Source organism: Scyliorhinus canicula, chromosome 1 (genome assembly GCF_902713615.1).
Source record: "Scyliorhinus canicula chromosome 1, sScyCan1.1, whole genome shotgun sequence".
NCBI lineage: Eukaryota > Metazoa > Chordata > Chondrichthyes > Carcharhiniformes > Scyliorhinidae > Scyliorhinus > Scyliorhinus canicula.
In genome coordinates, this window is record NC_052146.1 from 134,239,216 (window position 1) to 134,253,872 (window position 14,657).

The 14,657-nt window shown below is 38.1% G+C and overlaps 1 protein-coding gene across 5 annotated transcripts in view; it reads right to left on the reverse strand.

Annotated features, from left to right (window-relative positions):
* The window catches only part of macf1a (microtubule actin crosslinking factor 1a), an 837,043-nt gene that overhangs the window by 94,612 nt on the left and 727,774 nt on the right, over positions 1-14,657 (reverse strand). For 4 of the 5 annotated variants that reach the window (XM_038800586.1, XM_038800561.1, XM_038800568.1 and 1 more), the window contains 6 exons: positions 7,371-7,490; positions 5,967-6,074; positions 5,373-5,591; positions 3,794-3,997; positions 2,695-2,703; positions 1,030-1,261 (listed from right to left, as the gene is read on the reverse strand). In XM_038800586.1, coding sequence (XP_038656514.1) covers positions 1,030-1,261; positions 2,695-2,703; positions 3,794-3,997; positions 5,373-5,591; positions 5,967-6,074; positions 7,371-7,490 — 892 coding nt within the window. The remainder of the gene's footprint in view (positions 1-1,029; positions 1,262-2,694; positions 2,704-3,793; positions 3,998-5,372; positions 5,592-5,966; positions 6,075-7,370; positions 7,491-14,657) is intronic. The other variant, XM_038800577.1, reaches the window with a different exon arrangement.

Genomic DNA, 14,657 nt, shown 5'->3' on the forward strand with positions numbered 1-14,657 from the left:
TTTGTCTAAACAGCATTAAACGGACAAAATTAATTATTTGTAACAAATTCTAATAATCAGAATACTTGATGTCCCCATTTCAGAGATGGGGATAAAATGATTACAATCTTTGATAATTGTATAATTCAACTGAATGCACCATACTCAAGATCTCTTCCTGCTGTGAGAACCTGAACATGGTGCAGAATTCAGAATTTAAGCACGAAAGTATGCTTTGCTTTCTGTCGCTGAATGTGAAATGAAGTAACATCCATTTTATTATGCCAAATAAAGATACAGGACAGAGGTACAAAGATCTTTCCCTTTTGTTAACCTTCCAACTCTCTAAAAAGTGACACATCTTACAAGTGAAAAGCACACATTCAACTGTGAAACTTTAAAAACGGAATAGGTCATTTAGTAACTTGATCGGTAGGTTACTTCACAGTTTTTGTTTGCAGAACACCTATCATGTGTTTGCAAGGCACCTATATATATTTGGATACTAAGCTTAGCTGGTCATTCATGTTACTGTTGTCTGGTGGAGCTTTCACTGCATAAATTAGCTGCATCATTCGTGTATTTTAGAACAGTGACTACTCTAAAGAATCATTATGGTCTGACATGGTGTAAGACACTGTACAAAGTGGATTTTAAAAAAAAATTCAGTTATGCTTCCTGAATTTGGTACAATACAAGTTTAAGGCAAAAATAGATACTGTATCATATTAACAGCAAGCTTTTAAAATTTGAAATTAGAGAACACATATAACATCAGAATGTCCCGAAGCAATAAAAAATACAATAATGTTCAAGTCTTTTGACTCCTGAACACATTCTTCGAATGGGGCTGAAAGCATTTTACATGAAAGGGATGTATCTTAATTTTGGTTTTAACATTTGAAGATTAGATTCAGGAATTGCAGCAGAACTTTAATGTGGAAACTATTAGTTTCTCATTTGAATTGTTAATGATTGTTGATCATCAGCTGGCTTCATAAAGGTGAATAGTCTTGATTATATACAAATTTAAAACTTAATATTCAATACCTTTAGCTGCAGGATCCTCATCTGCTCCAGTTGACCGTCCAATCAGCTCCTCACCACGACGTTTAAGAGCTTCAAAGGACGGCTGAAGCTTTTCTAGCTCCATTGCCATATTTTTGTTCTCGTTAATGTGCTCTTTAATCTTCTCAACTTCGGCAGGTATCGATGGAGGCATCCGCATCCGATCAGCAATGTGTTCCAGAGACTCTAACATCGGATCAATCTTATCATGGAACTAAACAGACCATAAATAAGAGAAGTTGGCAGTGACTGAAAATTCTCTCAAAATTATTCTTTATCTGAAACTGTGTAACAGAAACTATATCAGTGCAAACTAAGAAAAGCAATGAGCAGCAACACATTTATAGACATTTTGCAGTAAAAAACATTAATAACATTCAAGTAAAATCTGTTCTTGCATCAAAGTTTATAATAAATAACTAATTTATTCAGGGATTAAATAATCCAGGTTATTTTCATATGAATTTGAGAGATTTTTTAGGCACTCATCATTTGCACCAAATACAATTCAATTTTTGTATTTGGAGTAAGGGGAAGTCATTCTGTATAAACTAAACACAGACGTGTCATTTTATTTATTTATTTTTAGACATTTTCATCCCTGTTCAACCAGGAACTATTTAAAGATTTGACTCCTGAGAATAATAAGATTGTGCTGCAGATACAACAGCTGAGATTCAGGCGATTCTACAGGCGAATTTAAATTAATTATGGAAATTTATATTTTTATGCAGCTGTGTAAAACTAAGATTAAAAGAAAAAACATTTTCATAAATAAAAATAGAATAAAACATAATTTAGTTCATGTAGCAATGAAAATGCTTGAATTGTTTTCATAATTTTGCACTTATCAAGTTTATTTAGCAAAGGCTGTAATGTGGAAGACTGTTCAGCTCCTTCATCAGGTGATGAAAGCTCGTGATTCCAGATAAACCTGTTGGACTTTAACCTGGTGTTGTATGACTTCTTACTGTGCTCACCAATATACTAGTTGTGAAAATTTCCCTTTCACTCTGAAATCAGGACTTAAATTAAGCCCAGATGGTTGGGAAGAAATTCCATTTTCCATAAGGTTCCAACTTAAATCAATTCGAGATTGAAGTGGACAGGTGCCCACAATTCAGCACTAAAGACAATTACACTTGAACAGGCTATAGTGTGGTAAGTGGAATGGAATTATTGCTCTGGTGGAATACAGTGCTTTTTAAGGCTGAATGCAAGGCTATGATTGGAGCCATTAAGAGAGGGACACAGGGACACCTCAATTTAATCCAGATACTGCATTAGAACTGAGGAAAATAACACTCAATACAAAAAATGACTTTAATGACTGAGTATTAGAAGGGCTGGCAATTCATTTTAATGAAAATGTCTATCCTTAAGTACAGTGCTGTAGAAGAAACAGATCAATTTATAAGTTCAAAACAACCTATTTTATCTGGTAAAATTTAGCACCATTGAATGCATAACTATCCATTAAATAATAAGTGGCCTTTCAGAGTAGTTGGAAATTGTGCAGGGATTGTTCTTTACCTGCCAAAGTTTCAGGTAACTAACTAATAGCAACAGATATACCCACACAGAAAATAAAACAGAAAAGCAACCCTAAAGCGTGGCAGCATCGATTGTCCAAGGAACTCTGCTTACCTCGGCATTCTAATGAGATGTGATGAACACAACAATTAAACACAACGTAGCAGGAGATGTCGGCAAATAAACATTTAATTCCATGAGGTGAGCGGAATGGAAAACAAATGACATGTTAATATGAGAACACTATGATGGGATAGCACAAGGGAATGCATTGAACAAGAAAAATATGGAAGGGAAACACTTCACAAACATTACTATGTTATGCCAGAGTGTTTTTATTTCACTGGAAAGAACCAAATGTGTGTCATAAAATTCTTTTAATTCTGCTCCTCTGGCTCCTTCCCCCTATTTTGCTTCCATCGCTCCCAATTCCTGGCTAGAATATCATATCAAATTAAGCTGCTGTTAATTTAATCAACACCACTGATTAATTGACTAGCCAACGTATCAATAACCACTACATAAGGAAATGTGCCAATCTAAAGGAGCAAATAGACAACTTAATTCAACTGAGTCATTTCATTACTTCAAGGCAAAACAGCACGTTCTTTGTGAAAGAAGTGGAATCCATCACGCATCTAGTTGACAACGTTAAATACTTGTAGCACTTATCTAAATATCATCACTGTTTCTATTTGCTGGTCAGTCATTCACTGCAAATTATTCATACAATTTAGAGTGCAGAATGAGGCCATTCTGCCCATCGAGTCTGCACTGGCCCTTGGAAAGAGCACTCTCCTCGAGCCCATGCCTCCACTTTATCCCCATAACCTAGTAATGCCACCTAACATTCTGGACACTAAGAGGCAATTTAGTATGGCCAATCTACATAACCTGTACATCTTTTGACTGTGGGAGGAAACTGGAGCATCCGGAGGAAACCCACGCACACGGGTAGAAAGCGTAAACTCCACACAGTTACCCAAGGCCGGAATTGACCTGTGTCCCTGGAGCTGTGAGGCAACAGTGCTAACCACTAGCATTATGGATGTTGGCCAAGGAGATGTCTGTGACCTAGGCTAGCCAGTGCTCTGCAGATGTGACAGCAGTGGGGAGTTGAAAGGATTTAAAGTAAGATTCCCTTTAATAGACAAATAAACAGCCATAAAAAAAACCCACGCCAATATATACAGCGAGGATCAGCACAGAGTACCTGGGCAGACTGTGAAATTGCTTCATCCAACACCAAAGCACGCTGTCTTGCATCCTGTTTTATTTCAGCATAAAGTGCTTCGGCTGTGGTGTATTTCTCATGAACCATTTTCCCCTCATCAGGATTCAACACCATCAACTGAGGGCCAATCTTCATCAATTTATCGATATGGGGCTTGTGTTCCGCGATTGATTCACGAAGTTGCTGTTATAAAAAGATATACAGATTTCACAGTTTGAAAGAATGTCTAAATACATCCTGACCTAAAACACCTTTTGTATAAGATGAAAAGAAATGTCAATAGGGCAAGCTTAACACTCTTGTGCTCAAGCAGTGAGTCACATTCAAAGGGAGTTTGCGTGAGAACAAGACTACTGTACTTAACAAATAGGGTAGGCAATTGGTCCCTTTGAGTCTGCACCATTTTTCAATTAGATCATTGCTGATCTTCTACCTCAGCTGCACCTCCCATAATGTCCCCATATCCCTCAAATCCCTTCATTCCCTTAATATCCGAAACCCTGTCAATCTTTACCTGGAATTTATTGACAACTGAACACGCAAAGCTCAATGAGACAGAGAATTCCTAAGGTTCACAGCATTTTCAGTGAACAAATTACTCATCTCTAACACCCTGCCTTAGTCTGAGACTATGAACAATGACCCTTCTAAACGTTTTGTTCTGTGCAGTCTGTTCATTTCTTAATCGTTTGCGGTACCGGCATATTAAGTTTGTGACTATTAACTTTGTGACTTCTGTTGTCTTCAAGAATGGCTTCCTTCCTGGAGAAGTAAATTTTCCATTTTGTTGATATATGCAAATAGTGTGAAGTATATTCTCATATTTCAAAATACAGACATGTTTAACGTACCCGCAATTTCATTTTCACAACCAGATACTTTTTGGAGGGGGGGGGGGGCGCAATATATTGATTGGGCTATAATTGGCTAGGTTGTCCAGTTCTTGGCAGCTGCAGTGAGACAACGTTAGCCTCAAAGGCACTCCTTGTGGGTCAGACAAAGAAAAAGTACTTCCTTCTTGCTCCTCCAAGCTCACTCCAACCATCACAACCGTGCCAACCCTTACTGGGTACAGACAGCTCACCACCTACTCACCCCGAACCTCTATACTTTAGGATTGGACCAACCTACTCTACCCCATTTCAGGGTCGGCATTTTGAACACACTGATCCTGGAGTTTAGTGTCCTTCACCTGATTGGAAGCCAAGCCTGTCAATCAATTACTTCTGGGCAAGGAACCATCAGTGACGCAAGACACATCATGGAGTTAAAACTTCACAGCATGCAGGGCAACCCAGACTCACGAGTTCCCATTGTGCTGCTAGCTCCACCTGCGTAATTATAATTTCTCCCTTTATGGCACTACAGTCTCCTCGTCCCTTCATTGATTCATGGAAAGACCATGCACAGTAGAAATGCATAAACAACATGCACAATTTCAATCTTAAATCATTTACTGGTACCAAAGGAGAATCTGGTTACCCAAGTAGACTGGAGATATGTACACACAATGGTATTTAAAGGAACAGGCCAAACTACATTGTCTTTTTATCCATACCCTCATTTCTTCCTGTTGTAGTTTCAGCATCTCATGGTCAACGGCTGGTGGTGGGAGCTGTGTTATCAGGGTTTTGGTCTCTTCAAGCCATGGACACAGCTCATCATAGGTTTCCCAGAACTGGTTAATCAGGACTTGAGCCCGCTCCAATTGGGAGTACCTTTCAGTGTTCATCTGACTGACTGTCTCGTATTGCTTTTGCAACAAGTCCATCTTCTCCTATGTGGATGTGTGTGTATACAGACGTACATATTTTAGATTGTGGCAAAACAATTAAAACCTTGTCATTATTAAAAAATATTTGTCGGCTACAGGCAAATAGTTTGTTACTGGTAAATTAGAACACATCAACATTATCACAGAAACCTCCTTCAATATCCAAGGCCTTGACTGACAAATTTACATGGAATTTCTCACAAATTACAAGATTTCTGTATTTGGTCTGCAATCAATAGTTCATTTTGTGTAAGAAAAATAAACACATAAATTCACAACTTAAGTTTTCCGAGAAAGCCTATTCAGCTTTTAGGCATGATTTGAAAACATTTATTCTGTTGTAGTGGCTGGCCTGCTACAGAAATAAAGAGATAATACCTGCAACATAGTCTTCTGTTCATCACCGCAAGTGTTCAAGATTTCTTCTTGGGTGTTGATCAATTCATCTATTGAATCCTTGTGCCTTATGATATCTATTGAAAAGGCCTAAAGACATTAAAGAAAAATTCTTAAAATGTGAAATAGAGTAACACCATTACAAGAGCTCTGGTATACATATTGTAAATGGTGTATAATTATCTAGTTTCCAACCTCAACACAGATCAGAACTAATATTTATTTTATGTTAACTTGATAGGCACAAAGTAATGGATGAGTGAACCTGAGTTACAATAATAGAAATAAATCAGAAGTTTAGGACAACCAGAAGATTGTACATTTTATTTGCATGGAAATTTATGTGAATTTCAGCATTAATCAATGTCTATTTTGGGTCAACAAGAGGGAAACTTGTTTATAAATGACTTTATATTTAAAATAAACTTCAGACATCAGTCCATTATATAAAACCTATTACAATACAGGTATAAGCACCCAAAGCTGAATTTAATTATGTAAAAGAAAATTCAAACTCCCACTGGACACACATAAGACTTTGATGAGCTCATTTTGTCCAAAAGCTAAAAAATGTCAGCAGTTTACAACCATCTCCTATCCATAACACATTAACTGCCCTGTGAGCATTGCTAATATATTTGTACATTATGGAGGGATAAAGGGAAAAAAATAAATTGTTCATGGTCTGCCAACTGACATATCCACAAATAATAAAGGCACATGATTATGCTATCTTAAATTACACCTGCAGAATCTGATTTTAGGTTGAATCCTAATCTTTAATCCTCCGTCGAATGCGGCACTGAAGCTCATTAATGGAAGATAGCTTCACTATCCATTACAGATTTCAGCTAAACTGAATTGGGAGACAATCTCCAACTATTCATGCCCTTTTCCTCCACTCACTTGTTTTTTGTATTGAGCCGAATCGCAAAAGTGGGAAAGAAAAGAGTAACTACTACTATTTGGGAGCTGTGAATGAAATGGAAGGAATTAAACTATATTAGCAGAGGTGATTTGTTACACAATTCTTTTCTCCTTTATAATCTCTAATATTTTCTGGATGTTTCTTTTTGACTTGGTCAAGAAACTATGGTTTCCCATAGCTGCCATAGCTTTCCACACACACTCTCGAATTAGGACTGCTGACTAGAGCAGAAAATCAGATGAGAGAAAACTAATTATGAGGGAAGAAAAGTGACCAACATAAAAACTCTTTTCAGAAGATTTAGTATGGGACATGCAACAAACAAAATTGCCTGTGACATGCATACATAATATGGAACAAATATTTTGTGCATAATGAAGTGCAGTATTTGTTAAGGACACTCGTATTAATGGAAATCGGATACGAGTACTTCACCATTTTGCACACATCATTCCTACCTTCTGCACCTGTAGTTGAGCTGTTGTCTGATCCTGTTCCAGCCTTATCAGGCCTAAGGCTGTCAACTTTCGTGTGGTTTCTGCCACCCAGGTGAGCTCGGAGTCAGCGGACTGCTCATACTAGCAGAAAGGAGAAGCAGCACGGAACATTAAGGAAACAAAGCAGACACACAGCTGTAGACAAAAACACATGACAGAAACGAAGCGGAGCTGCAATCGGAACACAGGTGGTGCCAGAAAAATCAATGAGTAAAGCCACTCTGACTCTCAAACTCGAAAAATTCTTAACAGTGCACAAGGTCCACAGCAGCAGTGTGTTAAATCATGACCATGTTCAGTTGTAATGCACAGAAATACAGTGCTAGATTTTGTTCAATTTACTTCAATTAGATGCAGTGAAGGATAATTACATTTAGCAACTTTTGTTTTTTTTTTAATTTTAGAAAAAATAATGCAAATTTTTTATTAAACATTAAATCTGGAAATTCAAAATGTTTTTTGTATACTGACACCAACTGTTTTGAATTGCAGATCAGAAGAATATATTTACTGGCACTCAAAACCTGTTTAATAAAACACATTTGAATGACATTTTATTGTATTAAATGTTGACATTGCCAACAAGGTGTGATTTTGTATCCAGTGAGGAACAAGCAGGAAAGAACAGAGAAAAGAACATTCAGCAACACTAAACATTCTCCAAGAATTTAACCATCTCCCATGTAGCAACCTTTTAAACAAGACTTTTCTGGGTCTCAAGAATATACTGGATTCAGCAAATAATGCAATCAGTATTATCTTTATATTTTAATCTGTCTCGATTATTGGTATTTCATTTTGTAAAGCATTCCATACCCTGACACCTATCCGTGTAAAGTAATACCTTCTACCTTCCTTTCTCGATTTTAGTGAGGCCTTTACCTATTCTATCAAAACATTCACAACTTTGAAAAATCTTCATTAAGCCTCTCCCTTGTCTTTTTTCTTCAATGGAAATGGCCCCAATATTTAAGTCTATTTCCATAATTATAGCTTCTTAACTAATGTATTGCTCTAGCTAAGATGTCGATCATCAAGAGGGTAACTCATGGCATTGTGCTTCAGTTAATCAAACAAAGGCTACCACTTATCCATACGAGTTTAATTAAAAGTGCAAATCCGAACATCAGAAATTGATTTCCACCACAGGATGATAAAACTCAATTTTGGCAGATTCAGCCAGTTCACTCCACATTTCATAAGCAACGTAACTCCACTGAGCACTTGTTATGAGGGAAGCTTCATTAAAATTTCTCCAAATTCCCTCAAAAATAGTTAAATAAAACTGTACAATATTTATTCATCAAATTATATCAACTATTCTTCCCTCTGTTCAACTTCATTACATTGCAAGGTCCAAGGAGTTCAAAATCTGCTGTACACTGAAGTGATTTAATTATTCTTATCCAGGCTCATCCGTGAAATCTCTAGTCCTGGTCCCAATGTTATTTATTCAATCTACTTGCTAATGGAGTTCAAATTAAATGTTTTTATGGAGAGTGTGTTCCCCAGAAATATTACTCGGAGAATGGAGTCGGCATGGCTGAAGAGCCTGACTGAATTTCTTCGATGGGGTGGACAGGGCAATGTCAACAGATGTCATTTATGATTTCCAGAACATCGAACATAGAACATGCAGTGCAGAAGGAGGCCATTTGGCCCATCAAGTTTGCACCGACCCACTTAAGCCCTCAATTCCACCCTATCCCCGTGACCCAATAACCCTGACTAACCTTTTTGGTCATAAAGGGCAATTTATCATGGCCAATCCACCTAACCTGCACGTCGTTGGACTGTGGGAGTAAACCGGAGCACCCGGAGGAAACCCATGCAGACACGGGGAGAACGTGCCAACTCCACTCAGACAGTGACCCAGCGGGGAATCGAACCTGGGACGCCGTGAAGCCACAGTGCTATTCACTTGTGCTACCGTGCTGCCCTGAAGACATTTTACAGATGAGGAACTTTGTTTGCTAAAGTTGAAGGCTCATGGAATGGAGGGAAAATTATTGCCCTGGTTCGGTGATTAGTTCAGTGCCAAGAATCAGAGACTGAGGATAACGGGTCAGGTACTCTAATCGGCAGGGTGTAACCAGTGGCATTCCACAGAGATCTATGTTGGGGCCTAATTCATTAATGACTTAGAATAGAGACACACATGTCAAATTTGCCAATGGCACAAAGATGGGCAGTATTGTAGGCTGTGCAGATGGAAGTATCAAATTAGAAAGAGATATCAATACATTAAATTATGACAAGGGGAAAACTATGACAAATTTCAAAAGAGAAAAGTGAGGCCATCCACTTTGGACTGAAAAGGTAAAGATCAGAGAACCCTTTAAATGTTGAAAAGCTAGAAGCAGTGGAAATCTAGTCTTCGGGGTCCATGTATGCAGATCAATAAAATGTAATTGACAGGTAATAATCAAAAATACTAATGAGATTTATATTTTCCTATCTCTCGGAAGCTCTAGTTTGGCAACAGCTGGACTAGTGTGTTCAGTATGCCTTAGCACTGCACACCTCAGGAAGGATATATCTTAGGAGGGAGTGAAGTGTCAATTTTCCAGAATGTTATCTGGACTCCAATCACAAAAGGAGCTGTCACAAGTTAGGGTTGAATTCCTTGACACATAGAAAATTACAGGTCAGTTGATTGAACTTTTCAAGAATTTAAAGGGAACTGATAGAGAGATATAGAGAGATTACTTCTGTTGTTTGGGAAATATAAGACTCAGGCACAGCCTAAAAAGGTTAAAGAAAGGCCTTTCAGGGATGAAGTTAAGAAACACTTCCAAGTGTAAAATGTGTCAGAAATTTGGAACTCTCTTCTGCAAACTGGGTCAGTTAATTTTAAATAGGAGAAAACTAGATTTCAGCTGGTCAGAAGTATTAAAGGAAAGAGCACATGTAGGAATAGCAAATTAGATGACAGGTCAGCAGGATCGCATTGAATGGTGGAATTGGCTTGAGAAGTTAAATGGTCTGCTCCTGCTCCTATGACCTCAAAGCTCCAGTGACTGAATGAGTAGCTTTTTTGAAATATTCATGCCTTTTTGTACCATGCTCATCATTTACATTAAATAGCCCACGGTGATCTGAGTATGAATGTATTTTCTTGTGAATCTTCATTGGGAAAACAAGAGTTGGAAAAGGAAGCGGTTTTCCATCGTCAGCTGTCCACATGGATTCATGTTCATCCATGTTCAATTGGAGAGGATTGAACTTGTTTTCAGGATACATTTGACATTGCAAAATCAAACTCTGGTGTTTAACATAATGCAGGGTCAGGGTTATTTAACATTTCTTGCAAGATGTCAAAATTTGGATTGAGTGTGCAGCAGATGTTGAGCATTTTGAATGGATTTTAATCGTTACAAAATAGCCCATGCCCTGCTGCCAAACGTTCCATTATTACCATTAAAAATGTAGTGCGAGATGTTACCCCCATTTCTGAGGGACACTATGACAAATTCACATTAAAATACTGCAAAAAATAAGACACATTTTGGAACCCACGTTTAATTCTTCAGCAACTCAGATAATGAAGCAGTCTATATCCAAATGCAGCAAGCTCCAGACAATATCTAGGCTTCGGCTGACAAGTAATAAATTACATTCATACTACACAAGTGCCAGGCAATGATCATCTCCTATATGAGAGTATCTAGCCGTTGTCCACTGACATTCAATAGCTTACCATCGCTGAATTCCCCCACAATCAACATCCTAAGGCTACCATTGATCAGAAACTGAACTTGACTCACCATATTAATACCAGGACAGGCTGGGAATCTACAGCGAGTAACTCACTTCCTGACTCCCCAAAGCCTGTCCACCACCTGCAAGGCACAAGTTAGGAGTGTAATGGAATACACCCCACTTGCCTGGATGAGTGCAGGTCAACAACACTCAAGAAGCTCGACATCATCCAGGACAAAGCAGCCTGTTTGATTGCTCCCCCTGCCACAAACATTCAAACCCTCCACCACTAACAGTGGCAGTCATGTGCACCATCTACAAGATGCACTGCAGTAACTCACCAAAGTTCCTTAGACAGCACCTTCCAAACCCACTACCATGTACGAAGTCAAGAGCAGCAGATACCTGGGAACCCCGCCACCTGGAGGTTATCCTCCAAGTCATTCTCCACCCTGACTTGGAAATGCATCACTGGTTCTTCACTGTTGCTGGGGCAAAATCCTAGAATTCATTCCCTAACAGCAAAGTAGATGTAACTATACCTTAGGGACTGCAGCGGTTCAAGAAGGCAGCTCACCACCACCTTCTGAAGGACAACTAGGGGTGGGTAATAAATGCTGGCCAGCGACACCTACATCCCCCAAATTAATTTTTTAAAAACGTCATGTTTCTATTTCAATCCTATTAATATTTTTAAGCACACAGGAGAAAGCAGAAGTGAAGTTTATTTGATGTAGTTCTTCAGAAGGGGGAAAGCAAGGGGTTTGTTAGTGGAGAAGTTAGCAACTGAAAAATAAGAAAGCTCTTGAAAGTGATGACAACACAGAATATGTAAAACATAGCTAGATTAAACCCTTGGAGCATTGAATGTCTTTAATAGAATCCTGCTAGCCAAGTTTCCCATTTATATTTATTTAACAGCCTTAACCTGCAGATTACCAATCATGTGTAAAATTGTTCTTGAAAAAGAAGAAAATTGAAGGATTATCAATACTCTTCAGTGGAACTTAAAATGATCTTTGCATCTCAAAAATAATAGTGTCCCTAAAGGGTTAAACAATAAATAACTTCTAACAAATAAGTTAAGCGAAGCACACTTTAAAGCACCTGAGTTTATAGGCAAACAGTTACTAAGTTGATAGGCAAAAAGTTATTTGAGTGAAGTGTGCCGAATGCCAGTTTATGGTCAGTGAGTTAGGATCACATAAATCACTCAATTTATATAAATCACAGTGCAAACAGAATATATATAATTCAGCAGTGGTTGACAAATATTTGGCTACAAATTACTGATGTCTGACTAATGACCGACTGTTTTGAAACATGCTCATGTGTGCAAATATATGGAGGACCTTTATAGAAAACCACATTTGGTAAAAATCCACCTTACCACCCTTGGATTTCATGTTATTAACTCCTCCAAACATACAGCTGACAATATCTACCACAAACATAATTGTTAGATCGTGGTTAAGCCTTTTATTTTACAAACACTACAGTAACATACTATGAAAAGAATCAATCCACTAGGTTTAAGTCATGACAACCACCAATTGCACTTTCTTTCCCAATACGAAAACAGAGTTTTCCGATTATAATGCTGATGAAAACATTCATTTTAAATGGGCTACCATTGGCATTATGATTGGAAAAATATACAAATTTATAAAAATAATAAGCTACTGCTTTCAATGATGATACTCATCCCAATGGATATAATAAGCGATGTAATTTTCAAACTCATTCCATCTTATTATACCAGCTATTGGACAACTGAAAAAAAGAAAAATACGAAACGAATTTTGCTGAAAAAAAAGGGACACGTTGAAACTTTTTGTCTTACTCTCATCAGGACACTTCGCAAAAGTGCCAATATAAATGGGAAAACAACAATTTTTACCAGGGTCCTGTGTCGTAATATATGCAGCTTCCAGTAGATGCAAATGTACCTCACAGCGAGCCCTACTGACCATCTTAAATTGGTTGTTGCCGTAATTCTTTACATAGTGAGGATCATTGTTTACAAATGAGTACAAGGTGAAAAACTTCGACATGTCCCTTTTTTCTGCAATACTCAAGTTTTGTACTACCAAATGGCTATTTCAAATTAAACCAGGTGGAGTTAAACTGGGATACGAGCTTTAAAAAAAAAAATCAGATCACACTTGTCAAATTCTGGAGATCCTCCAACTTATGAAAACTTGAAATGGTCATTTGGAGTGTCTAGATTGGTTATACCATTCTTGAAATTCAGCAAATCATAGCGAAGCAATAATTTGCACCGACCATTTTTGAGCAAAGAAAGGAAATTGCAATACAAAAGGTGGAACAGCTTTTGAGGTTTTACACCATGCATCACACATTCACTCTCCCCTCTTCTGCACACACATTATACACACAGTGTTATGCCATGATCACAGAACCCATACCAACATATATCTTCACGAACTTAATGTCCGTGCACAAACAGACAGAAATGACAAATTTAAAATAATTATGTGGGCAAACAAGTTGTTTTGTATGTGTTCTTATGGTGTGGGGAAGGTTGCAGTGGATAGTGACACCACAACACTAATACTAACTAGTGTGTTTCACCTCCTGTGGCACTTTACGGAGGCACAAGAAAAACACGCACAAAACCAAAGAGATAAGAATTAGAAAGGGTAAAGAGAGAATTAGAAATGGTAAAAAAGCTTGGTGAGGAAGTGGCTTTAAGAGCTGTCTTAAAGGGGAGCATGCCGGGAGAAGATGGAAGTAACAAAATCCACAAGACCGAAAGAGGGTTTCAGCAAAGGATGGACTGAGGTGAGGAGGAGCCGAGATGCACCATACTCCATAATCAAGAATTATTACGGAACAGGAGGCAATTTTGTCCATTGCGTCTGCACCGGCTCTCCAAACAAGCATCATGACTTTGTGCCATTCCCCTGCCTATTCCCCGCACCCCAGCACATTGTTTCTATTCACATAATCATCTAATGCCCTCTTGAATGCCTCAATTGAACCTGCCTCCACCACAATTCCAGGCAGGGCATTTCAGACCTGAACCATTCATTGTGTGAAAAAGTTTTTTCTCACATCACAATTTCTTTTTTTGCAAATGACTTTAAAAATAGTGCCTTCTTATTATCAATCTTTTTTACGAGCAGGAACAGTTTCCCCATCATCATTTTGAATATCTATCAAATCTCCTCTTAGCCTCCTTCGCTCCAAGATGAACAGTACCAACCTCTCCAATCTATCCTCGTACCCAAAGTTTCTAACCTCTGGAACCATCCCTTTGCACTCACTCCAATGCATTTTTCCTGTAGTGTGGCACCCAAAACTGTACAGAACACTCTGTATAACTTCTCACAAGTCTGTAGCGTGGCACTATATCAAATATCTTTAGAAAGTCCATGTATACCACATCAACAGCATTACCCTCATCGACCCTTTGTTACCTTCTCAAATAACTCCAGCAAATTGGTTGAACATGATTTTCCCTTTTGAAATCCATGCTTGCTTTTTCTAATCAACCCACATTTTTCCATGTGACTACTAATT